Source organism: Notolepis coatsorum, assembly GCF_963971535.1.
Source record: "Notolepis coatsorum genome assembly, chromosome: 7".
In the NCBI taxonomy this organism is placed as follows: domain Eukaryota; kingdom Metazoa; phylum Chordata; class Actinopteri; order Aulopiformes; family Paralepididae; genus Notolepis; species Notolepis coatsorum.
Window position 1 is genome coordinate 128,037,994 of NC_140171.1, and position 26,645 is coordinate 128,064,638.

Below are 26,645 nucleotides of genomic sequence, written 5' to 3' on the forward strand. Positions count from 1 at the left end.
ATACAGGTGTAAAGACAGTATGGTAGTAGTCATACTGGACAACAGCGTAACTAGTAAGAGTAGGATATGTACAGATATAGATTTTGTATTTATTTGTATTTATTAAGGCTGTCAAAATTAATGCTTTAACTTTGGAGATTAATTTAAATAATTTAAAGCATTAAAATAAATTAATCTATGGAGTGAAAAATCTTCAACGTTCTGAACTTTCAGCAGTATTCGCCGCGGATATGTAAGGGATAATGTATAGCTACGAGGTCATTGTCGCAAAATAATTGACTGACACGGAGTTTAGAATACAGAGGTGCCTCGCCGAGGTGTTTTAAACGTAGTGAAGGTCAATTATTTTGCGACAATGACCGAGTATAGCTATACATTATCCCGCTTATTACATGGCTAACTTACTAACAATATACCTAATTCATTTTACACCATCGACAAGACGAGATCAAATGCAGACGCAGTTGTTCTGTGGCTCCGTCCGCTGTCAGCCCAAATAAAGTTATTATTATCGCCGGCAGGTGTGTGGACTGATTGCACTGCTGCAGTGTGTGTCAGTGGGCTTGATTGCGCACAGCTGCGAACAGCGGTCATTATTGCTCGGCAGAGGTCCGTTATCGAGTAATAACGGACCTCTGACGAGCGCTATTGACCAATCACAATCAAGCATTTCTGCGAATGTTAAAACGCCATGTAATAAATATATTTATCTATCTACTACTTTTGGATATGAGCATCTTTTTGTAGTTTACTTAAAAAATAAGCAGAGATGGAGATTTCCTCAGCATAGGATCAGCTGCATTCCAAAGATTGGACCCTCTATACCTCACTGAGAACTGCCTAAGTGAAGTACAACAATAAGGTATATGCAGGTCCCTGGACTGACGTGTAACATGTGAATGAACATCGGAATTAAAAGAAAAAAAACTATTAAAACCATTTGGTAGATAGATATAGATATAATATCTCTACATATTTATAAAAGGACTATGCAGGTAAATACAGACAGGTGTGGATATACATATGCGGTGAGAATACATATATGGTATATACAGCATTTGTACATGCTATCATACAGAGCTATGGGTTATATGCAGGTGTATAAGTAAGTATATAGAGGGGTTATATGCAGGTATATTCATATTTAAGAATGTAATGTAATGTATAAATATATATATGCAGTATATACAGCACTGTCTTACATGCTATCATACAGAGTATATGGGTAAACTAGCATGAGGTGGGTAGTTCAGATTATTATGATTACTATGATTACAGTGTAGGGCAGTTGTAGACAGTGAAAGCACTAGGTAGGTATAGATTGAGTATAGGCAACCGAGTTCAGAGTACGGGGGGGGGGGGGGGGGGGGGTCAACGTGGCACAGAGTTCAACGAGATGACAGCTGAGGGAAAGAAGCTGCTCCTGAGTCTGCTTGACTTGGAGCGGAGGTTCCTGTAGCGTCTCTCCGTAGGCTGACTCATCGTTGTTTTTGATGAGGCCCAACACCTCATCTGTGCTTGTTATTTCCCCTCCTCAGTGGTAACTGGGACCGCCTCCAACAGCAAAATTACGTTAAACACATGATGGATGTACCCGATGTGTGTGTGTGTGTGTGTGTGTGTGTGTGTGTGTATACAGACAAACAAAAAAAGGAAAGATTATTTCAAGCAACATCTATCATAGACCTGTGTTATGGCTCAGTGAGCGGTGCTTACACTGCCTTCCCTGGGATCTTCCTACCACAATAGCGTGTATCTGATTCCCATGTACACACCCACGTTCAGGCGGCTTCCGCGGGTGGAGAAACCAGTGAAATGCTGGTCGGAGGACAGCATCTCCTCCCTTCAGGCCTGCTTCGAATGTACGGACTCGGACTGTTTCTTTGCCGCATGCGGCGATAACATTAATGAACTTTGTGACACTATCTCTTTGTACATCACATTTTGTGTAGATTCCATTATCCTGAGTAAAGTGGTTGTTATTTATCCAAATAATAAACATTGGATAACCAAGGAGTTAAAAGCAGTTATCAATCAAAAGAATCTGGCCTATTGTACGGGTAATGCCCTAGAGAAAAAGGCTGCTTCTAGAGACGTTTGTATCGCTATTAAGAAGGCCAAACAAATGTATAAGGACAAGATAGAAGCTCAATATAGCAGTGGAGACCTCAGAGCCGCATGACAAGGTATAAAGAACATGGCTTCCATAAACACAAATACTAATACTGGGAGGAATAAATCCACTACTATTAGAGGAGTAAATAGCACTGACTTGCCAAACACTTTTAATTCCTCCTTCTCCCGCTTTGAAAGTTCTGACTTTTTAGAGAATATCTCTGCATGCATGGATTCCCTGGAACCCCAAAACGAAATGGTTATTTCCCAAGATTGGGTCACAGCATCATTTAAAAAGGTTAAACCAAGAAAAGCTGCTGCTGGCCCAGACTCGATATGCGGGCGCACCCTGCACCACTGTGCTGATCAGCTTGGTTGGGTGTTTTCTAGACTCTTCCAGATGTGTGTAGATCTAGGTCAGATCCCCACATTATGGAAGACGTCAACCATCATACCCATCCCTAAGTCAAAAGATTCAAAAGAATTGAAGGACTTTAGACCAGTGGCGCTTACCTCATTAGCAATGAAGGTTTTTGAGAAGTTTAAAAAAAAACACTACTATGTCTTTTATTGAGGGTAAATTAGATCCCCTTCAATTCGCATATCAGCCAGGTAAAGGGGTGGAGGATGCTATGCTCTTCATCTTGGACATTGTGTACAAACACCTGGAAACACCTGGAGCTCATGCTAGACTTTTATTTGCAGATTTCTCCCTCTGCTTTTAATAAAATGCAGCCCCACATTTTAATTGAGAGGCTTGACTCTTATTTTAATCTCCCACACCAGCTTCTCATGCTGATTTTTTTCTTTTTTTTTTTCTTTCTTCCCCTCCTTTTTTCCCGTTTTTTCTCCCATCCCACCCTTCCTGGTTGTTGCGTACTTTCCCCTACTGTTGGTCCGGGAGACCGGAGACCGGAGACTGTCACATGCTTTCCTCCGACGCATGTGCAGCCTGGGGCAGGCCAACCTGGCCGCGCAGGTTCTCACCGGGGAGAGTGTAGCGTGTGGGAGGCCACACTATCTCTCCTTAGTTCCAACCCTTGCTGAGCAGGCGCCCCGACCGAACTGTAGGGGTCGCTGTCCACAACGCCCAGGACCCACCCTTCAGCTTTCCCACCCCCTGATACAGCCAATTGTATCAGTGTGAGAGGCCAGCCAAGCTGATAGCAACGCCGGGAGCTGGATTCGAACAGGCGAATCCAGTGTCTCCCGGTGTTGGTGACGAACGTAATCTCCGTGCGCCACCTGCCCCCCTGACAAACGTAATATCCGTGCGCCACCTGCCCCCCCTCATGCTGATTTTAAATGTACTCACTGAGAGGGTCCAGCAGGTCTTTGTCAATGGGCAGATGTCCAACATGTCGATTTCCAACACTGGCTCCCGCCAAGGTTGCGTTTTGTCTCCCCTTTTATTTATTATGTATACGGACAGCTGCAGATCGCTTCATGACCAAAGGCATCTGGTTAAGTTCTCAGATGACACTGTCCTGGTATCCCTACTGCAGCGCTCCGAAACTGATCATGGACCTGTACTTCACGACTTTGTGAATTGGTGTGATGAGAATTACTTGGACCTCAATGTCTCTAAGACTAAGGACATGATAATTGACTTCAGACACAACCCCGATCATCAAGCCAGTGTAGCTAGTGTAATTCACGACGAGGACGTCCAGATTGTTGAATCGTACAAATACCTGGGAACTGTGTTTGACTGTAAACTGAAGTTCAACTTAAATACAGTCTATTGTTAAAAAAGGTCATCTACCTGCTGAGAAAGCTGAACTCTTTTAATGTTAGTGCGAAGATCCTGAGCACTTTTTATAGTTCTTTTATTGAAAGCCTCCTAACTTTTTCTTTTATCTGCTGGTTCAGTGGCCTGTCTATTAAAGATAGGAACAGCCTACAGTACATAGTGAAAGTGTGCTCCAAAATAATTGGAGTAAAACAGAGAGACCTATGTTCTCTCTGGATGGACCAGGTGGTCAAGAAGGGGACGAGCATCACTAATCAACCCCTCCACGCTCTGTCTCAGTGGTTTTCACTGTTGCCTTCTGGCCGCCGTTATGACGTCCCACCAAGTAGGACCAACCGCTACGCCAAATCTTTTGTCCCCTCGGCTATCAGACTTTTAAACACAGACAGTAGTCATTTTAAGTAGCCTTTTACACTTGGTTGTCTGTTTTTACTTTTACTTTGCTGGATTGTGTATTTTTTTTTGTGCTGTCGTTGAGATGTTTTGTTTTGTTGTTTGTTTGTCTTTGTTGCTTGTTGCGTATGAAGCTGCAAATATGAATTGCCCCACGCAGGATCAATAAAGTTGTCTGAATCTGAATCTATCCTTAAAATATATGATGTAGTCTCTTTATCACTGTATAATATAAACCACATAATCTAATCTAGCAGTGGGAGGTACATGGGAACGTGTCAATTAAAAATAAGCAGGCCTATGTGTCACATGTGCGTCATCCATAATGTTTCCCCCTGTGGGATTCCTAGTATATCTATTCCCTGGTACAGCGGGTGATGTTGTATGAAGCACACGGCCAGTTACCACGGAGGCTCGCTACGCTTCTTGTGGGAGACGTTTCTCAATTAGTTCAATGATGGCATCGTGTGACAATACCTCAGTGTTATCATGTCGTTTTGCTACTTTGTGATCACAAGCAGCATCCGTCACAACACTCATCCTTTACTTAGGTTGTCTGTCCTCATTACCTCTCTACATGGAAATAAGTGAGCCTATATGATGAGAGAGCCCGTCGTGTTGTCGTACACCACTGTCACGACCATGTCTGCAGCTTTAAATGAGAGTTAATAGTCCTTGGGGCTTTGCAGCTGTCAAGGTATCAGGATCTCAAAAGGCAATTGTTATTTGAAGTTATTTATAACGCAGGTGGCAGCAATGCTACACCCCTCCCAACACCAACACACACACACGCACGCACGCACATCATTAAAATACGACGGGCTCTCTCACCATATAGGCTCACTTATTTCCATATAGAAACACAGGCTTAACAGATTGCACTTCAAAGTAAACTGATACTTGAAAGCAATTATGCACCCAAGTTACAATCGAATTACTGGGGAAAAAACGATCTATTTATAGTGTTACTGTAATGATCAACAGTGTTCTCTTCCTGCATACAAATGAGAAAAGGTACCTACAGGTATTGTTTCAGACAAAGCCAAATTAAATAAAGAATGTAAATAAATGTGTGCATAATGAAGAATGTCGGTTAGTGGAGAATTGCGGAAAAAATTGTTGGTATTATTACATGCATATAAAATAGAACTTTTTGATTACATGCAAGAGCTGCTCACAATCGGCAGAGCATTTATGAGAATAGCCTTTGAGACTGGATTACATTTCTCAGCTCAGGACCTAGACTATAATGCATTATAGGACGGGAAATGTTATCTCACACAGACATATCAAATGCACTTTGTTGTAATAGGATGGAAGAGAAACAAAAGCCTCGGCTTCGTACTTATAATTTCAAGATTGTAGAATGACTCAAAGTCAAGGCAGCTGTCGGAAAGTGGTGTTGTTGTCCAGCAGGGGGCACTCTGTCCTCTGGACTTGTCAGTAACAATGCCCCTGTTACGGTGATAGGGACACCAGCTGCACTTATGGATGATAAGGTGCGTTTTCACCAGACTATGTTGGATTCTAGTATTTTCAGACGGGCTGTTTGGATGTAATGTTACCTGGCTGGCTGTTATCTGGATTTAACGTTACCCTGGCGCTGCTGGCCGGCCACCTAACGTTATATTTATTGATCCTGTTCTGATCCAAGACACTTGGAGCAAGAGTGGAGTACCTGCTGACAAAGCTAACGTCTATTTACGTCTATTTTACCGAACCCCATCATAAAACATGGTTTTGTAACGATCCCAGCGTCAGAAAACGACCCCCCCCCCTTGATGGCTTTCCGAATATAAACATCTATATATGGTCGTGTTTACCTTTGACCTGGAAATAATATAGGTTTCAGGCAAGCAACCTGCACGAATATGCGCATTCTGTACAAAACACGTCATATCTCCCTTTCCAGGAAGCCTATTGCTTATTAACAGCGAAGGAGTGCGCCGAATGCTTCCGCGTTTTCCCTGATTGGCTGCGACACGCCCCGCGGCAGGCGCGGCAACCGCAGAGCGGAGCGGCAGAGCTTGCGGCATTATTTAGCCGTAAACCGCCATGATTCTCATTCGAAGCTTAGCTCACCTGGCAGCGCGGCGGTCCTGCGGTCCGTTGGTTTCAAGTTCGAATCCCATCAATTTTTTTTATTTTTTTTTTTTTAACGTGTATTCTTTCGCCGGTTAAGGTTAGGCATGGTTAAGGTTAAGGTTAGGCATTGTTTCGGAGTTGGTTAAGGTTAGAAAGGTTAAGTTTAGGCGCTGTTAAGGAGCTGGTTAAGGTTAGAGTTTGTCTTAGAGAATGGCAATATTCTTTCTATGGTTAAGGTTAGGCATGGTTAAGGTTAAGGTTAGGCATTGTTTCGGAGTTGGTTAAGGTTAGAAAGGTTAAGTTTAGGCGCTGTTAAGGAGCTGGTTAAGGTTAGTGTTTGTCTTAGAGAATGGCAATAGACAGCCTATTTCCGCACTGCCGCTCTCTCGCGCTGCCGCGGTCACATGGTCACATTCTTGCACTCCTCCGCTGTTAAAAAGCAACACGCTTCCAGGAAACGAGAATGGATTATTTTGAAACGGGACAATCTTTAGCATGGGATAGCACACGAACGAAGGCATGTAGAAATAAACTTTTTTTCCCTGTTGGGAGTATAAATAGTGCCTGTCAAATGAGCCATACTATTGTCTCCATAGCTATAATAAAGAATATACGATGGGTCTGCAAACATCATGAAAATGGTCAAAAAAGCTGGCTCCAGGGAGTAAAGATGGAAAAACAGCATGTCAGTCAAAGAGTTAAAAAGCTTACTCTCTGGAAGGCATGAGTGGTGCAGGCAAAGGGCTGCATGGTTGGAGTACACAGGCTACAACAGATGAGTGGTGCTCTCGTCAATTTGGCTTTTTGTTTACAAGTCAGATTCAGAAGTCATGCAGTGAAGGCTGAGTGGGATTAGCAATGGTGATATTGGTCGCAATATTTTGTCATTTTGAATCTGGAACATGCACATTGAGAGTAACTGTAAAAGTGACATTGAGAGAAAATTTATTTTTAAGTTTCAATTTCAGTGTCATCAACTCTGGATTTCCTGGGATTTAGTCACAACATTGCCCCTCTTTTCTGGATGCATCACACCAGTTTATTAGAGACTTCCACCTGTGCCAATTGCCCTGGCCCATCTGTGTCCCGTCCCCTTCAGACCTGGAGCCTGGCCCGCGGCCACGACACAAGGGCCACCAGCAAATGAATTATGACCAGCGAGCATCAAGGGCAGCATCATGTCTGGGCTGCTATTAGCGTATCGCTTGTGTCGGGGGAAAACCTTGTATCCCCAAAGGGGTAAACCTTTCAGGAATTAAGAAAAACAGTCTACATTTTATGTTGACACCGATGTATGTTTTTATAAAAGCACCTTAACTCACTCACTCACAGTCAGTCACTCACACTTAGCCGCTCTGCCCCCTAGTGGCGTCCCACATCAACGTCAATCACACTTCCACATGCATTGACACAGGGTATCATGTATGAACGCTCCTGGTAGGAAGACACCATTACATTTGACTGACATTTACAGTGTTTATACTGTAGCTACGTTAGCTAACGTTACTGACATTCTGAGCCATGCTCATACTGTAGCTACGTTAGCTAATAGTTGTTTTCAATGGGTTTTATGGGCCTTAGGGTCCCATTAGAGCCTTCAAGTGGAAACATGCAAATGACCAAATTTGGAGATAAAAGGTTTTTGAGTCAATTATGGCTTAGGCTATCACATTTATAGTGTATTCTATGACCATGGATCCAATAGCACATGTACCCCTCACCCACACGCATCCCTTTATGTACCCCTCACCCACACGCATCCCTTTATGTACCCCTCACCCACACGCATCCCTTTATGTACCCCTCACCCACATGCATCCCTTTATGTACCCCTCACCCACATGCATCCCTTTATGTACCCCTCACCCACATGCATCCCTTTATGTACCCCTCACCCACATGCATACCTTTATGTACCCCTCACCCACACGCATCCCTTTATGTACCCCTCACCCACACGCATCCCTTTATGTACCTCTTCAGAAAATCCCTTTTTCTAACTGAGTCTCTCATAGATAAACATTCACATTGTGCTCTCTCCATTTGAGGACTCTCGTGTTGTTGGATCACCAGAGGCAGAGAGGGAGAAAGTTAGTATTGTAGTCCTCACTGAATATATTCCAAAGTCTCCCTATTGTCATTTTAAAAGTCAACCATAATAGCCTCCCAGGCTGCATTCCCTTGCCGCCATTCAGACACCATAACAATAACTACAAGGGGATTTTGGAAACAATACCAACCTCTCTCGCCACATACCCCTCCACTCAACCCACCAACAAGTCAACCTCTCTCCCCACATACCCCTCCACTCAACCCACCAACAAGTCAACCTCTCTCCCCACATACCCCTCCACTCAACCCACCAACAAGTCAACCTCTCTCCCCACATACCCCTCCACTCAACCCACCAACAAGTCAACCTCTCGCCCCACATACCCCTCCACTCAACCCACCAACAAGTCAACCTCTCTCCCCACATACCCCTCCACTCAACCCACCAACAAGTCAACCTCTCTCCCCACATACCCCTCCACTCAACCCACCAACAAGTCAACCTCTCGCCCCACATACCCCTCCACTCAACCCACCAACAAGTCAACCTCTCGCCCCACATACCCCTCCACTCAACCCACCAACAAGTCAACCTCTCTCCCCACATACCCCTCCACTCAACCCACCAACAAGTCAACCTCTCTCCCCACATACCCCTCCACTCAACCCACCAACAAGTCAACCTCTCGCCCCACATACCCCTCCACTCAACCCACCAACAAGTCAACCTCTCTCCCCACATACCCCTCCACTCAACCCACCAACAAGTCAACCTCTCGCCCCACATACCCCTCCACTCAACCCACCAACAAGTCAACCTCTCTCCCCACATACCCCTCCACTCAACCTCTCTCCCCACAGACCTGTCCACTCAACCCACAAATTCATCATTACATAGTTTTCTCTCTCTCTCTCTCTCTCCATATACTGTAGGCAAACGGTGGGAGGAGGAACTTAGGGAGGAGGGAAGGGAGAGAGTTGTTGACATTTTGCTCTCCCAGACAGAGTGCCCGTGTCCTGGGATGAGCAGATGGTGGACCTGGCAACGCCGGCGCTCTGGTGGCACAGGCACATCCGCAGGAAGGAGCCAAAGCCAGAGAGCACTCCTTTCTATCTTTCTCTCCTACCCCCGTCCCTCACGCTCTCTTTTTCTCACTCTCTCCATTCAGGCCCATCACTGCGCTATGCTAATCAGCGCAACTTGTCTCCAACTCGAAGCGTGGCGTTGGGCCAACCATAAAGGTCTACTGCACTGCAGGGTTTGAGGGCTGTGGATGAAGTGAACATTCAAGACAGAACGTGTTACATCTTGCTCACTGTGAACTCCTCACCCCGTGTAAAACACTGTAAAACGGTGTAAAACACTGTAAAACAGTGTAAAAGAGTATAAAACTGTGTAAAATGGTGTAAAAGAGTGTAAAACGCTGTAAACCGGTGTTGCAGAGCTGATTACGAACAATCACCATATTACACACAAAACAGCCAATGTGTGAAGTGTTGAGTGATTACCTGTGTTAACATAACAGGTTTTAACCCTTTCACTGCCACACTACCAAAGGGTTAACCCCTTTCACTACGACAATACGGAAGGTTAACCATTTCACTGCCATACAGCAAAGGGTTAACCCTTTCCCTACCACACTGGTAGTGAAAGGGTTAACCTGCTGTAGTGGGGTAGAGTGAAAGGGTTAATCACGTTGAGTTGAGAGTAGGGATGCTCGATATTGGCTTTTTTACTGATACCGATATACCGATATTGTCCAACTCTTAATTTGCGATACCGATATCAACCGATATATGCAGGGTTTCCCCCCCCAAAAAACTGAATAATTTCAGGTAATTAACACTTTAATCGCCGAAGACGCTGGAACACGTCATTCCCCGCCATGCTTATTCTGCCGATGACGCTGGACAGCGTCTTTGATATCAATATTTCAAAAATCTGTGATCGAAATCATATTTCTCCCCCGGAGACATTATATGTACTGGTGAGCCCCTGTCAACTCTCTAACGGTTCAAGAGCGCCATCTGGTGGCCGATCGGCGGATCGCCCAGGGAAGAAACAGGAAGTGGAAGCTGGTGCTCATTTCAATTTGGTCCGATCACTCGCTATAGGTCCCGGGACTCGAGCTCGACACAATGGATAGCGATCCGTTGCCAATAACTCGATAAACAACATGATTTGGACGTATATACTATTATACAACCTGGAAATGGATCGGGTATTTCTACATCCCATAATAGAAAAAAATCTGTTCCACGCTCATCTCCCAACGGCGGGAGGAAGCTACGGTGAGTTTCAGCATTATTTTTTAATGTCTTCTATACCAACTGCTCTAATGATCATATCACCCACACTAGATGAATGATATAACGTTGCCCACGGAATTATAAACGATCCCCCGCCCATCCGGTCAACATCAGATCATACGTAGTAACTTCTAGAAGTACGTGCAGTTGACATTTTTTATCTCGCGCCGATTGCTATCAAACTGTATACAATCATCAATATAATGCATTTAGGGCTATAAATCACGTTCTGGAGAAAGCTGCAGAAAACGATAAAAACATACTTATACTTTAGACCGTATTTTAGTATGAATATGTGAATGAAAAAGTATAACGTTGCTACACCCTGAACAATAGATATAGGACTTTGAATGGGCCATGGTAATGTCAATTTAGCAATACAATTTAAAAAGTTATAGCCCTGCAAAGAAGGGGAACTTCTCCATGTTAAATAGGGCTGGCGAGGGATGGTAAATTATGAATTTAACCCCGGCGATCAAAGTGTTAACATTACATATCTCTTGTCGTGTAATTAACACTTTATGCATACTTTGACAATAAATTAAATAATAATTTGTTCTTACTTGCTTGCCTGGGTAAATAAAGGTTAAATAAATGTAAAAATAGATAAATAAAAAATTACATATTTTTTAAACCGATACCGATATTTTTATGCCAATATCGGCCGATAATATCGGACATCCCTAGTTGAGAGGCATGCTGCACGTGTGCATGATTGTACTGCACTGGTCTGCATTGATTCTAGCACCCCAGCAGCAGCAGGCTTCTCTCATCTTCACTGAAATGAGAGGATAATAAAAACACAACGTGATGATCTCATCTCGTTTACGACCACTGAGCCCTGAGAGGATAATCAACCTCGATTATCACATTCCATTTTCCTTTCTATGAGTCATCTATGACTGTCACTCGTGGCGGGAGAGTGGGGGGTATAGGAGAAGTGGAGAGCATGTGTGTATTATCATCTTAAATTGACTCGGATGTGCGGTGTATGACAATATGTTGAAATGATGCATCTTGTCATGGGGGGATTTCCACATTTTAAAACCCTTGAGGGCTTATTGGACCCCCCCCCCCTCCCCCTGCATGTTTCCTCTGGTTTGAAATGCTGTCTTGTGATGCATTTTAATAATACGTGGTAAGGCAGAAAGATGCAGCTACTCTTAGAGGCCGATGGATGTTCTAAAAGAAAATATCTTTATCGATACAGTTAAAGCTTCATTGATAAAACATTTTTTATTTGAGAACATCCATCGATAGTAGAGTAGCTAGTCTTGCGTAGCCAGACCTCTCTCCACACTACGTTAGAGCCGTGTCCAGGCCTCTCTCCACACTACGTTAGAGCCGTGTGTCCAGACCTCTCTCCACACTACGTTAGAGCCGTGTCCAGACCTCTCTCTCTCCACACTACGTTAGAGCCGTGTCCAGGCCTCTCTCCACACTACGTTAGAGCCGTGTCCAGACCTCTCTCCACATTACGTTAGAGCCGTGTCCAGACCTCTCTCTCTCCACACTACGTTAGAGCCGTGTCCAGACCTCTCTCCACACTACGTTAGAGCCGTGTCCAGACCTCTCTCCACACTACGTTAGAGCCGTGTCCAGACCTCTCTCCACACTACGTTAGAGCCGTGTCCAGGCCTCTCTCCACACTACGTTAGAGCCGTGTCCAGACCTCTCTCCACACTACGTTAGAGCCGTGTCCAGGCCTCTCTCCACACTACGTTAGAGCCGTGTCCAGACCTCTCTCCACACCACGTTAGAGCCGTGTCCAGACCTCTTTCCACACTACGTTAGAGCCGTGTCCAGACCTCTCTCTCTCCACACTACGTTAGAGCCGTGTCCAGACCTCTCTCCACACTACTTTAGAGCCGTGTCCAGACCTCTTTCCACACTACGTTAGAGCCGTGTCCAGACCTCTCTCTCTCCACACTACGTTAGAGCCGTGTCCAGACCTCTCTCTCTCCACACTACGTTAGAGCCGTGTCCAGACCTCTCTCTCTCCACACTACGTTAGAGCCGTGTCCAGGCCTCTCTCTCTCCACACTACGTTAGAGCCATGTCCAGACCTCTCTCTCTCCACACTACGTTAGAGCCGTGTCCAGGCCTCTCTCTCTCCACACTACGTTAGAGCCGTGTCCAGGCCTCTCTCCACACTACGTTAGAGCCGTGTCCAGACCTCTCTCCACACTACGTTAGAGCCGTGTCCAGACCTCTCTCCACACTACGTTAGAGCCGTGTCCAGGCCTCTCTCCACACTACGTTAGAGCCGTGTCCAGACCTCTCTCCACACTACGTTAGAGCCGTGTCCAGACCTCTCTCCACACTACGTTAGAGCCGTGTCCAGACCTCTCTCCACACTACGTTAGGGCCGTGTCCAGACCTCTCTCTCTCCACACTACGTTAGAGCCGTGTCCAGACCTCTCTCTCTCCACACTACGTTAGAGCCGTGTCCAGACCTCCTCTCTCCACACTACGTTAGAGCCGTGTCCAGACCTCTCTCCACAATACGTTAGAGCCGTGTCCAGACCTCTCTCCACACTCCGTTAGAGCCGTGTCCAGACCTCTCTCCACACTACGTTAGAGCCGTGTCCAGACCTCCTCTCTCCACACTACGTTAGAGCCGTGTCCAGACCTCTCTCCACACTATGTTAGAGCCGTGTCCAGACCTCTCTCCACACTACGTTAGAGCCGTGTCCAGACCTCTCTCCACACCACGTTAGAGCCGTGTCCAGACCTCTTTCCACACTACGTTAGAGCCGTGTCCAGACCTCTCTCCACACCACGTTAGAGCCGTGTCCAGACCTCCTCTCTCCACACTACGTTAGAGCCGTGTCCAGACCTCTCTCTCTCCACACTACGTTAGAGCCGTGTCCAGACCTCTCTCCACACTACTTTAGAGCCGTGTCCAGACCTCTTTCCACACTACGTTAGAGCCGTGTCCAGACCTCTCTCCACACTACGTTAGAGCCGTGTCCAGACCTCTCGCTCGCCACACTACGTTAGAGCCGTGTCCAGACCTCTCTCCACACTACGTTAGAGCCGTGTCCAGGCCTCTCTCCACACTACGTTAGAGCCATGTCCAGACCTCTCTCTCTCCACACTACGTTAGAGCCGTGTCCAGGCCTCTCTCTCCACACTACGTTAGAGCCGTGTCCAGGCCTCTCTCCACACTACGTTAGAGCCGTGTCCAGACCTCTCTCCACACTACGTTAGAGCCGTGTCCAGACCTCTCTCTCCACACTACGTTAGAGCCGTGTCCAGACCTCTCTCCACACTACGTTAGAGCCGTGTCCAGACCTCTCTCTCTCCACACTACGTTAGAGCCGTGTCCAGACCTCTCTCCACACTACGTTAGAGCCGTGTCCAGACCTCTCTCTCTCCACACTACGTTAGAGCCGTGTCCAGACCTCTCTCTCTCCACACTACGTTAGAGCCGTGTCCAGACCTCTCTCCACACTACGTTAGAGCCGTGTCCAGACCTCTCTCCACACTACGTTAGAGCCGTGTCCAGACCTCTCTCCACACTCCGTTAGAGCCGTGTCCAGACCTCTCTCCACACTACGTTAGAGCCGTGTCCAGACCTCTCTCTCTCCACACTACGTTAGAGCCGTGTCCAGGCCTCTCTCCACACTACGTTAGAGCCGTGTCCAGACCTCTCTCCACACTACGTTAGAGCCGTGTCCAGACCTCTCTCTCTCCACACTACGTTAGAGCCGTGTCCAGACCTCTCTCCACACTACGTTAAAGCCGTGTCCAGACCTCTCTCCACACTACGTTAGAGCCATGTCCAGACCTCTCTCCACACTACGTTAGAGCCGTGTCCAGACCTCCTCTCTCCACACTACGTTAGAGCCGTGTCCAGACCTCTCTCTCTCCACACTACGTTAGAGCCGTGTCCAGACCCCTCTCCACACTACGTTAGAGCCGTGTCCAGGCCTCTCTCCACACTACGTTAGAGCCGTGTCCAGGCCTCTCTCCACACTACGTTAGAGCCGTGTCCAGGCCTCTCTCCACACTACGTTAGAGCCGTGTCCAGACCCCTCTCCACACTACGTTAGAGCCGTGTCCAGGCCTCTCTCCACACTACGTTAGAGCCGTGTCCAGACCTCTCTCTCTCCACACTACGTTAGAGCCGTGTCCAGACCTCTCTCCACACTACGTTAGAGCCGTGTCCAGACCTCTCTCCACACTACGTTAGAGCCGTGTCCAGGCCTCTCTCCACACTACGTTAGAGCCGTGTCCAGGCCTCTCTCCACACTACGGAGAGAGGGGTCTGGCTGAACCTATTATCATTCTGGTGTAGGGGGAAAAAACACTAGTTTGTATTTCTTTGAACCAAACACAATCATCCTGGACGGTGCTACGCCCAGGATTCAGCGGCGGTACCCTAGCAAAAATAGTGTCGCAGATAGCGGAAGGGGACGAGAATTCAAACTGAAATAGTCGGCCGATGGCAGCTCATACCCAGTCTCATGCCGCAGAATGGTTCCATAATAAACACACCTTTCTGTCAGAGCCGCTGGTGATGATCTGGTACTCCTCGGGGTGGTAACAAACACACCGGAACAATGTGCTAGACAACACCATCTGACTCCTCACATTACGCCTAGGGAAGGAGACAGAGAAGGAGGGAGAGAGAGACGAAGGAAGGAAGAAAAGGGATAGGAGAGAGAGAGAGAGAGATGAATGGCCATGGTGTAACTTAGCTTCTAGAAAGGGTATACATTTAATTTAAAACATATATTATACTTTGTATACTCTTTCTTTCTGATAACATATAGCTAGCTCATATAATCATTCAACTTTACTGAATTAACAGCTATTGTATGTTAATGGTGATGTGTGTATGTATGTGTACATGTGTATTACAGTACAGTACAGTACAGTACAGTACAGTACAGTACAACAAAAGGAAGGTTGGCATCCAACCAGAGTGCAAATGTAGCAGTAAAGTGCAACAGCAATATACAATGTACTGGTACAGGTGATTAAATTGGGTACAAAATATACAAATTAATACTACTGTGTGTAGTGCTAATCAGATGTATGTACAAAAGTGTGCTATAATATGTACAGTGATACATATTGGTGGTAATAGTCATACTGGCCAGCTGCGTAACTAGTAAGAGTAGAATATGTACAGATATAGATATAGTAAAGGACTATGTGCAGGTAAGTACAGACAGGTGTGGATAGTATGTATGCAGTGAGAATAAATATACAGTATATATATATATATATATATATATATATATATATATATATATATATATATATATATATATATATATATATATATGGTATATACAGCATTATTGTACATGCTATCATACAGAGCTATGGGTTATATGCAGGTGTACAAGCAAGTAGGCTATATAGAGGGGTTATAGGCCTATGCAGGTATATTCAGACAAATATGGATACATATACATGTGGTAAATATAAAAAGTATAGTTTATATGGTGTGGGGGGGGGGGGGGGGGGGGTGTTGTCAGCGTGGCACAGAGTTCAGGGAGATGCCAGCGGAGGGAAAGAAGCTGTTCCGGAGTCTGCTTGACTTGGAGCAGAGGTTCCTGTAGCGCCTCCCGGAGGGGAGGAGAGCAAACAGTCCATGATTGGGATGAAGGATGTCCTTGACACTGCTGCGTGCCTTCCTTCCTCCGGCACCATTTGTGATGGATAGACTCTATAGTAAGGAGTGATGTACCGGCGATGCGTTGGGCAGTTTTCACCACCCTCTGCAGTGCAGTTGCCGTACCAGACTGTGATGCAGTTGGTGATTATGCGTTCTATGGCGCACTGATAAAAGTTCACCAGAATCTGAGGAGACAGGTGGGCTTTCCTCAGTCTCCTCAGGAAGAGGAGGCGCTGGTGAGCCTTCTTGACCAGTGACACAGTGTTGAGGTTCCAAGAGAGGTCCTCGGAGATGTGGACTCCCAGGAATTTGAAGCTGGAGACACGCTCACTTTTGTATACACACACACACACTTTGTATGAGTGTGTGTGTGTGTGTGTGTGTGTATATGTGTATATGTGTATGAGTGGGCATGTGTATGATTGCCTGTGTTTGTATGTAATGGTGTGTGTAATGGTAAATGGCTGCATTTATATAGCGCTTTTATCCAAAGCACTTTGGTTGTTCCTATCCAATTTGTTCCTCACATATTACCCATTCACTCACACATTCACACACTGATGGCAGAGGTAACCATGCAAGGTGCCAACCTGCACATCGAGAGCAATTAGGGGTTAAGTGTCTTGCTCAAGGACACTTCGACACGCTGCCCGGGAGGAGTGGGAATCGAACCGGGAACCTCCGGATTACCAGACGACTGCTCTACCGCCTGAGCCACTGTCGCCCCGTGTGTGTGTCTGTGTATCTGGACACAGTGCCAGTACTCACACCAGGTCCCAGATGATGCAGGCTCCGTCAACGCTGGCAGTGACGCACTCCTTGTCGTTGCTCTTGATCATGATGCAGGTGATGGTGGCTTTGTGCTCCTTCATGATCGCCAGCAGCTGGTGGCAGCCGTTTTCCAGCCCCCACACACGCACCTACACAACACACAACACACACACACACAAGCACCACACAACACTACAACAATCAGGGGGGGCTGGGAAGGTTTGTTTTCAAATGTAATCGGTCACTAATTAGCAATCCGCTGTGCAACATGCTTGACTACTCAAACTGTTTTAAACTCTATGGTTTACGCCTATGTAATCAAATGGCTTTGAGTTTATTTGGTCTTACTTTGCCTCCAAAGTCCATAGTATATACAAAAAAGATAATTATAATAATAGGGAAATCGACCATAAAGCACAAGTCGGACAACCGTTTTGTTTCCGTTTCCACAAATGGAGAGATGTTCAATTATGCCAAATGATTGGTGTGTCTGTCGTCTCCCGGTCCTTCAGTGGGAGCTGCAGCTGATTGTGAGCTGACTGTGTTCACTCCAAAGCCGTGTCTCTCTTTGCGAGCACATTCTTGTGAGAGAGCAGGTTAAATAAATAATCACAAATAGCATGTGACACAGTGTCATTCTGTGTCTACTTACTCTTTGGTTAAGACATGCCACAGTTTTCATACCCATCGTTACTATGAAAATATATTTTAATGTCTAGATTACATCACACAGGAAGGCGTTTTATCCATTTATTTTGCATTTGTAGGTAATGGGAATGGTTAACCCTTTCACTGCGACAATACAGAAGGTTAACCCTTTCACTGCCACACGACAAAGGGTTAACCCTTTCACTACCACACCACAGAAGGTTAACCTTTCACGACTACACTACAGACGGTTAACCGGTTAAGGTTAGGGTTAAATGAAAAGAGAGATAGGTTTATATGTTTCATTGCAGCCGACGTCTTCCCAGGAGATGGGATCTAGACACTACCGATATCTATTGACTGACCTGTCCCTCTCCCCCTCCACTGATGATCCTCTTGCAGTCGCTGGTGCCAGCGATGGCGGTCACATCCGTGTTGTGTGCGTTGTTGATGACCAGCATGACCCGGCCGCTCTCCGGGGCGAATGTGCGGATCTTACCGTCGTTCCAGGCTGGGAAATGTGGAGACAAATCGTGAAGCTCACTTACTATGTGTTGTTATCTAGAATGATATATATGTGGTGTTGCCAGACATCCTGCTGTGCAGGTACTCTACTGTATCTTTTACATTGTTTATCTCCTCTGTTTGGAGTCAGTTGTGTTGTGTCATGTCTGTATGTATGTGTCTGTGTCTGTAGTGTGGGTGTAAGCCCAAGACAAATCTCCCAGCTGATGGGACAATAAAGTGACTCTTGAGGCCCCTGTGTAGGTCCCTCTTCAGGCCCCTGTGTAGGCCCCTCTGTAGGCCCCTGTGTAGGCCCCTCTTCAGGCCTGTGTAGGCCCCTGTGTAGGCCCCTCTGTAGGCCCCCTCTTCAGGCCCCTGTGTAGGCCCCTCTGTAGGCCCCTGTGTACTGTAGGCCCCTCTGTAGGCCCCTGTGTAGGCCCCTGTGTACTGTAGGCCCCTGTGTAGGCCCCTGTGTAGGCCCCTGTGTAGGCCCCTGTGTACTGTAGGCCCCTCTGTAGGCCCCTGTGTAGGCCCCTGTGTACTGTAGGCCCCTGTGTAGGCCCCTCTGTAGGCCCCTGTGTAGGCCCCTCTGTAGGCCCCTGTGTATGCCCCCTCTTCAGGCCCCTCTGTAGGCCCCTGTGTAGGCCCCTCTGTAGGCCCCTGTATAGGCCCCTGTGTAGGCCCCTCTGTGGGCCCCAGTGTAGGCCCCTCTGTAGGCCCCTGTGTAGGCCCCTGTGTAGGCCCCCTCTTCAGGCCCCTGTGTAGGCCCCTCTGTGGGCCCCTGTGTAGGCCCCTGTGTAGGCCCCTGTGTAGGCCCCCTCTTCAGGCCCCTGTGTAGGCCCCTCTGTGGGCCCCTGTGTAGGCCCCTGTGTAGGCCCCTCTTCAGGCCCCTGTGTAGGCCCCTCTGTGGGCCTGTGTAGGCCCCTGTGTAGGCCCCTGTGTAGGCCCCTGTGTAGGCCCCTGTGTAGGCCCCTCCCCCCAACACTCACCACTGATGATGCTATGTCCGTCGAGCATGAAGGCCAGGGCGTTGCAGGTCATGTTTGGAACGGTGATACGCAGCACCTCCTTGGACTGGTACCACACCCTGATGTCATTCTGGGAGCAAGTACCAAACAGCTCAGACACACCACTGCAAGAGAAAAAGAGAGAGAGAGAAATAGATAGATGGGGGGAGAGAAAGATAGAAAAAGAAAGAGAAGGAGAGATAGAACGAAAGAGACATTACATTAAAATAAAGGCACACAGCTAGTTCACCCAGTGCTGTTAGTCAAAACAAGTTGAGGACGTAGTAGACTACAGTCAACCAGCAGTGTATATCAACAGCATCTTTCATTTGTAACAAATGCATAATGTGTACAACACACAAATCAGTGGAATAGTGAATCCAGTTTCATAGAATAGATACACCGTAAATATTGTATTATGATTATTATTACGGTCTTGAATTCATGTGAATCCAGGGAGTTGAACTACTACAGACTGAGCATGCATACATCCCCCTCTAGTGGGGGAAAGTGGGTACTGGTTTTCCTACACGGTATGTGGGTTAAATAATGTCATGCAAAAGTGCCCTTTTGAGTGGCAAAAATGATAGAGGACGTGCCCATTGGTGCCCTTCCAATGGTCTAAACTTGACCATGTGCCCCCACAGTTGAAAACATCGCACTAAAGTGCCCTTTGAGTGGCAAAAACTATAGAGGACGTGCCCATTGGTGCCCTTCCAATGGTCTAAACTTGACCATGTGCCCCCACAGTTGAAAACATCGTGCTAAAGTGCCCTTTTGAGTGGCAAAAATTAGAGGACGTGCCCATTGGTGCCCTTCCAATGGTCTAAACTTGACCATGTGCCCCCACAGTTGAAAAACATCACGCAAAAGTGCCCCTTTGAGTGAAAAAACTAGAGGATGTGTCCCTCCAATGGTCTAGATTTGACCATGTGCCCCCACAGACCTCTGAACTGTGCTGCACTGTATCCATGTCCCCAACCACTGCACTTTTACTGTCTTATTGTTGTCTCACTGTTCTGTCCTGTTTTTGCACTTATTTATTTATTATGTTATTCCTATTTGTGAAAAAAATCATGCACTGTAATGTCGAATCACGTTCCATTTGTATAAACAATATGGTGAATAAAGTAATCTGAATCTGACAGTTGAAAACATCACGCTAAACCTAAAGTGCCCTTTTGAGTGGAAACAACTAGAGGACGTGCCCATTGGTGCCTTTCCAATGGTTAAACTTGACCATGTGCCCCCACAGTTGAAAACATCACGCTAAAATGCCCTTTTGAGTGGCGAAAATGAAAGGACGTGCCCATTGGTGCCCTTCCAATGGTCTAAACTTGACCATGTGCCCCGACGGTTAAATAATGTCACGCAAAAGTGTTAGCTACAACTCTGAGCAGCCCCGTCACTATATTCCATCCATTTCAGTTTTCAGTTTTAGACACATCCCCTCTTGAATGTTCAGATGTCAGAGGGCTTAATGCAGTCTGAGCTGTAACCCTGCATCCTACTGCTGTGTGTGAGGTAGGTAATACAGCAAGCTTTCTTTGAAGTTGCAAAGATTGAGTTTGTTTTACCAATTATGCATTACTAATACTAATGTGTGTACACTGCAAGTGCTTTTATTGATGGCAGTATGTTTTAGCCTACAGTAGGCTACTGTAGCTAGCTAACTAAACAGGTACCTTGCTTAGCTGATTCTATGCTAACCTGTGTTCTCAATTTAGAAATAAAGTGTACAAATTATTTTAGGATTTGCACAAAATATACCCATAGCACTTTAAAGTTCAGTGTGAATTGCTTTTGAAAGCTAACTTAAGAGTGGTAGTAAACTTAAAAGTGGGTTTAGCATTGGCCTATATTCTATGATTACAGAATGCCAATGAGAGAAAGAAATCGGAAGAATATTAAAAAGCAGCTGAAAAATGCTGCAAGAGGCAGCTTCTCTTTGAAAAATTGGGTCCAAAGCAACAATAGTAAGGGAGGAGATAAGGATGTATTTGTAAGTCCTCACTACTAGCTACGTGTACAAGCTTGTCGCACAAAGCCAATAGTTTGGATTATAACTGAGAATCTGGTTATAACATGGTCAATAATGCTTATTTTGGACAGAAAAATGTGTCTTAAACATTTAAATTGACCAACCATAGATCCTTTTTATTCCAATCAAGGCAAGAGGGCTAGTGGTAGTGCTATATGACATATTATTTTATAATACAATTATAACATTGTAGGCTACAGTACGAATATTATATACAGTACAATTATATTACTATTATAAAACAAATATTATTTGCTCCACCTTAGATAGACGGACAATGAAGATGGAGATATTCAAGAGGAAATGATGATATCAGGAAGAGAGATGGTGAAGAAGTGGAGGAAAGAGAAAATGCAGATGATTCTATGGAGAGAAATTATGAAGAAGTGGAGGAAATACAAAATGCAGATGATTATATTGAGAGAAATTATGAAGAAGTTGAGGAAAGAGAATGCAGATGATGCTATGGAGAGAAATGATGATGAAGATGGTCATGGAGATGCTAAAGAAAGCAAGGATGAAAATGATGATAGGGAGAGAAATGATTCAAACGACACAACAACAAATAACTTGAATACTCTCCTGTTGCCATTAAAATATCCCACTGATCCAGCCAGTATCCAGGTACAATATATTAACTTTAATGGAGAGAATGGGGAAGATAGAGAGGGGGAGGGAGAGAGAGAGATAGAGGAGAGAAGGAGAGGACAGGATGAGAGAAGGAGAGGACATGAGGAGAGAAGGAGATGACAGGAGGAGAGAAGGGGGAGTACAGGAGGAGAGTACAGGAGGAGAGAAGGGGAGTATATGACAGAGAGAGAGGGCAGGAGGAGAGGACATGAGGAGAGAAGGAGAGAGAAAGGAAGAAGCTCAACGGCACTCGAATGAACTTTAACTACTGTTTTATATCCTGTAAAATATATGTTGTAAATAGCTTTTAAAGAATAGGTTCACTATTTTTCAACCCAGACCATATTAAAAAAAATTCCATCCTCACTGATATCTTTAGCATTGAGAAATGTACCACTGCAGCAATGGTTTAGACCTTCAAACACCATGATAATCTACTTTTCAAACACCATGATAATTAACTTTTCAAACACCATGATAATTAACTTTTCAAACACCATGATAAATCTACTGACCTGAACCATGATGCAATTGAAACTGTTTGGGTTGAAATCTTATTCGAAAGGGCGAAATCCGTACTAGTAGGCACTAGGGGTGTAACGGTACACAAAAACAACGGTACGGTACGTACCTCGGTTTTGAAGTCAAGGTTCGGTATGGGATTTCGGTACAGTGGGGGAAAGTTTGGCTTTCCATGTTCCACTCAGGGGTGATGTAGTGTGCAGTAACTAATTGTACTTGTAGGGCTGTCAACGAATATTCTATATTGAAATTAATAATCGACTTGTAATTTTTCTTTTTTTAAATAATAATAAGCAGTTCGTTAGTGGTTAACATAACGTTGTATTCGCTCTGTACACTACACAGCCGTTCGGTACGGTACACACTGAAACGGTTCGGTTCGGTACGGATATGTGTATCTTTACACCCCTAGTAGGCACAATCTATAGACCACCAGAGCAGAGTGGCTTCTATGACACACTGGATGGGTGTTTAGCTGGGGTGGAAGGTGTAGAAAATATTCTTATCAGGGACTGGAACACGGATATGCTACGTAAAGAAGCACCCGTCTTCAAGGCCTTCGGTAGGTTGTGATCTGCACGGTTTCAGCCAGCTAATCACCCAACCCACAAGAGTATGTGATTCAACACAAACTACCATTGATCTAATTCTGACCTCTGACAAGTCCATGATCTCCAACAAAGGGGTGATAGCATGCGGGTTAAGTGATCATTATATGATATTCTGTACCCGCAAAAAGCTAAAACAAAAGGCCGGCTGTCACAAAACAGTCACATCTAGGGACCTCAAAACCTACTCTAGAGAGGCCTTTAACAAAGAACTGGAGAGCATGGACTGGTCAGATGAGCTCAGTGGTACACTGGTTGAAGAAACATGGCTTGGATTCAAAACCAAATTCACAACAATACTTAACAACATGGCACCCCTAAGAACCACCAGGGTTAAAAATCACGCTGAGCCATGGATGCACACTGAAATACTGACCGCTATGAAAACCAGAGACAAAAAATGCTCTGAACTTCATAAAAGTCAGACAAAGCTTACCAAAAGCTCAAACAGTGAACTCCAATCCCACGTGGTTGAACTAAAAATTCAAAGAAACAGACTAAGAAATGACGTAAACACCATGATCAAAACCGCAAAAAGAGAGCGGTTAGGTGGCCGAGCGGAGATTGCGTTCGTCACCAACCCCGGAGCTGTGTTCGAATCCAGCTCACAGCTCCAGGGTTGTCACCAGCTTGGCTGGCCGTCTGCACTAATACAATTGGCTGTATTAGAGGGTGGGAGAAGCTGGCGGGGTGGGTCCGGGTCGTTGTAAACAGCGACTCCTACAGTTCGGTCGGGGCGCCTGCTAAGCGCGGATAGGACTTGAGGGGGATAGTGTGATCCTCCCACACGCTACGCCCTCTCGATGAGAATCCGCGCTGCCAGGTGAAAAGAAGCGGTGATTGGCTGGACGTGTGTCGGAGGAAGCACGTGGTAGCCTCCACTCTCCCAGATGATCTGACTGTGGGGGGTAAGTGCGCAGCGACCAGGAAGGGACTGGGAATTGGCATACGACTAACATTGGGATGGGAGAAAATCGGAGGAAAACAAAAACAAACCCTGCGAACTTTGGAAATTACTGAACAACCAATTAGGCTGCAAAAAAACAAAAACCAGATTTAGAAACATAAACATAAAGACAGAAAACACTCTCATCACAGACAAACTGGATGTGGCCAAATACCTAAACATATTCTTTACAAACATAGCCACAACACTGGTTAATAAATTACCCTCCCACTCAGGGCATTATGGGGTAGAACACATAGTAGCATACTACAAAAACCTAGGGGTCTGCAAAGACGACTTCAAACTGGAAATGGTAACAGATGAGGTACTCAAGAAACTGAGCGCCCTCCAACCTAACAAGGCCACTGGCCATGACAACATCCCCTCCAAATTCCTCAGAGACTCAGCATCCGCCATCACCCCAGTCATCACACACATAATAAACCTCTCCATAAAACAGGGACACGTCCCCAAGGACTTCAAAATTGCGAGTGACCCCCCTGCACAAAAAGGGCAGCAAATTAGACCCAGGCAACTACCGCCCTGTTTCTATTCTTACCTCCATCTCGAAAGTCATGGAAAAAATTTCTACGAACAGGTAGAAAAGTACCTAGCGGAAAAAAATCGAATCTACGAATTCCAATCTGGCTTCAGAACATCCCACTCCACTGACACATGCCTTCTCTCTATTTGAGCGACCACATCAACCAAGAGGTGGACGCGGGCAAATACTGCGGCATGGTCATGCTGGACCTACAAAAGGCCTTCGACACTGTCAATCACTCCATTCTGATTGACAAGCTAAAAGCTATTGGTTTTGATAGTTTATCAGTGAGCTGGATGCAATACCTTGAGGGGAGAGAACAGATGGTGGAGGTAAACGGTACTCTATCCCCCCCCCCCCCTCACAGTGAGCTGTGGTGTTCCACAAGGAAGCATACTAGGATCGCTACTGTTCTTAAATTATGCAAATGACATGTCATCAGCTTGTGACTGCAACTTGTTCTTGTTCGCGGACGACTCAGCCCTGCTGGTCTCTGACAAGAACAAGTTGCAGGTTGAAAAAACCCTCAGCTCAGAACTCGGCAGAATCTGCACCTGGCTCGCTGATAACAAACTATCATTACACGTGACCTGGGTAAAACAGTCCATTCTCTTCGGAACAAATAACCAGAGGGAGTTCCACAAATCATGTGCAACCCAGATTCAGCACAAAGAAGGGACTAAACACATTTTGCTATTATGCCACAACAATGTGGAACGCCCTACCCACAGCCGTAAAAAGATGTGAATCCCTACCCACAGTCAAAACCGCTCTTAAAGAGCACCTACGGGAGGCTGCAATTCTAACCTGGCCACCGTAAAGGTCCAACCCCCCCCCCCCCCCCCCCCCCCCCCCTTATGTACAGTCTCCTCCCCATCATATGTATATAATCTCTGTTAGGATCTATGGGTAACAGTACTGTATATTTGCATATTGTATATGTCACAAATGTAACAGTACTACTGTATATACCTGTATGTCATGTATGTCCCTATGCCATAAATGTCATGATGTCATGTATGTTGTGTATGTCATAAATGTCACTGTGAATTGAAAATGGGGGACCCTGAGGTAAACAAGACAAACGTCTTTCTCTGGTCTGCATCCCCTTAACAATTGTGTGTATTGAGCCGTACTGTATTGTACCCATTCTACAATCTGTTAAATAAAGTTTTCATTCATTCATTCATTCATTCATTCATTCATTCATTCATTCATTCATTCATCCATTCACTGAGCATGCATACATCCCCCTCTAGTGGGGGAAAGTGGGTACTGGTTTGAGGTGTCGGCCTGTCACTCACAAGGGGATGGCCACGTCCATGACAGCGCTGCTGTGGCTGCTGGCCACCAGCTCGGCCTGCAGGTCCCCGAAGTTGATGCGGTAGATCTGCGAGGCGTCCGTCCCGGCAAAGAACTGCTGCCCCTCTCCGATCATAGCAATGGAGGTCACCCCTCCCTCCAGCTGGACACGTCTAACACAGGAGGAGGGGGAACAATGACAAGCAATACAATCTGGATGGTTTGATGTATGGAACATAATATCTAGGCCTATTATTAGTTACATATTTGTTCTACCATATAAATGGTAAATGGCTGCATTTATTTATATAGCCCTTTTATCCAAAGCGCTTTACAATTTGTTCCTCAAATTTTTTACCCATACTACTACCACGACTACATGTTGTATGTTGTCCATATTTGGAGGCCTTTGTTTGTGATCAGGCTCCCTTCCAAAAGCTTTTGATGATGTTCTCAAGATGATGACATGTATTGTATCATGTGTGTGTGTGTGTGTGCGTGCGTGCGTGCGTGCGTGCGTGTGTGAAAAATGTCACGTTCAAATTCAAACACAGACCCTCATCTGCACCTTTGCACTGCACTGCTAGTTAATTAGATGGTTTTTTTTACACCGTTTTTTTTCTTTCACATAATATTTTTTCATATTCAGATCTAATTGTATTATTTGATTGCCTATATTTATGTCTCTCTGCTATTACCATGCCCATACCTGTACCTTTTTTCCCATTAAAAAAACCTTACACAGTGCAGCTTTAGGCAACAAGGGGTGACCTACTGCT

At 45.7% G+C, this 26,645-nt stretch overlaps 1 protein-coding gene across 1 annotated transcript in view; it reads right to left on the reverse strand.

Moving 5' to 3' along the window:
- LOC311231758 (cilia- and flagella-associated protein 52-like) overlaps nt 1-26,645 on the reverse strand; it is a gene marked incomplete at both ends in the record, with an annotated part of 52,807 nt that overhangs the window by 12,888 nt on the left and 13,274 nt on the right. Inside the window, 5 exon segments of the mRNA XM_084318381.1 lie at nt 15,212-15,314; nt 17,112-17,263; nt 18,128-18,273; nt 19,256-19,398; nt 25,869-26,039. Of these exon segments, the coding sequence (XP_084174507.1) occupies nt 15,212-15,314; nt 17,112-17,263; nt 18,128-18,273; nt 19,256-19,398; nt 25,869-26,039 (715 nt within the window).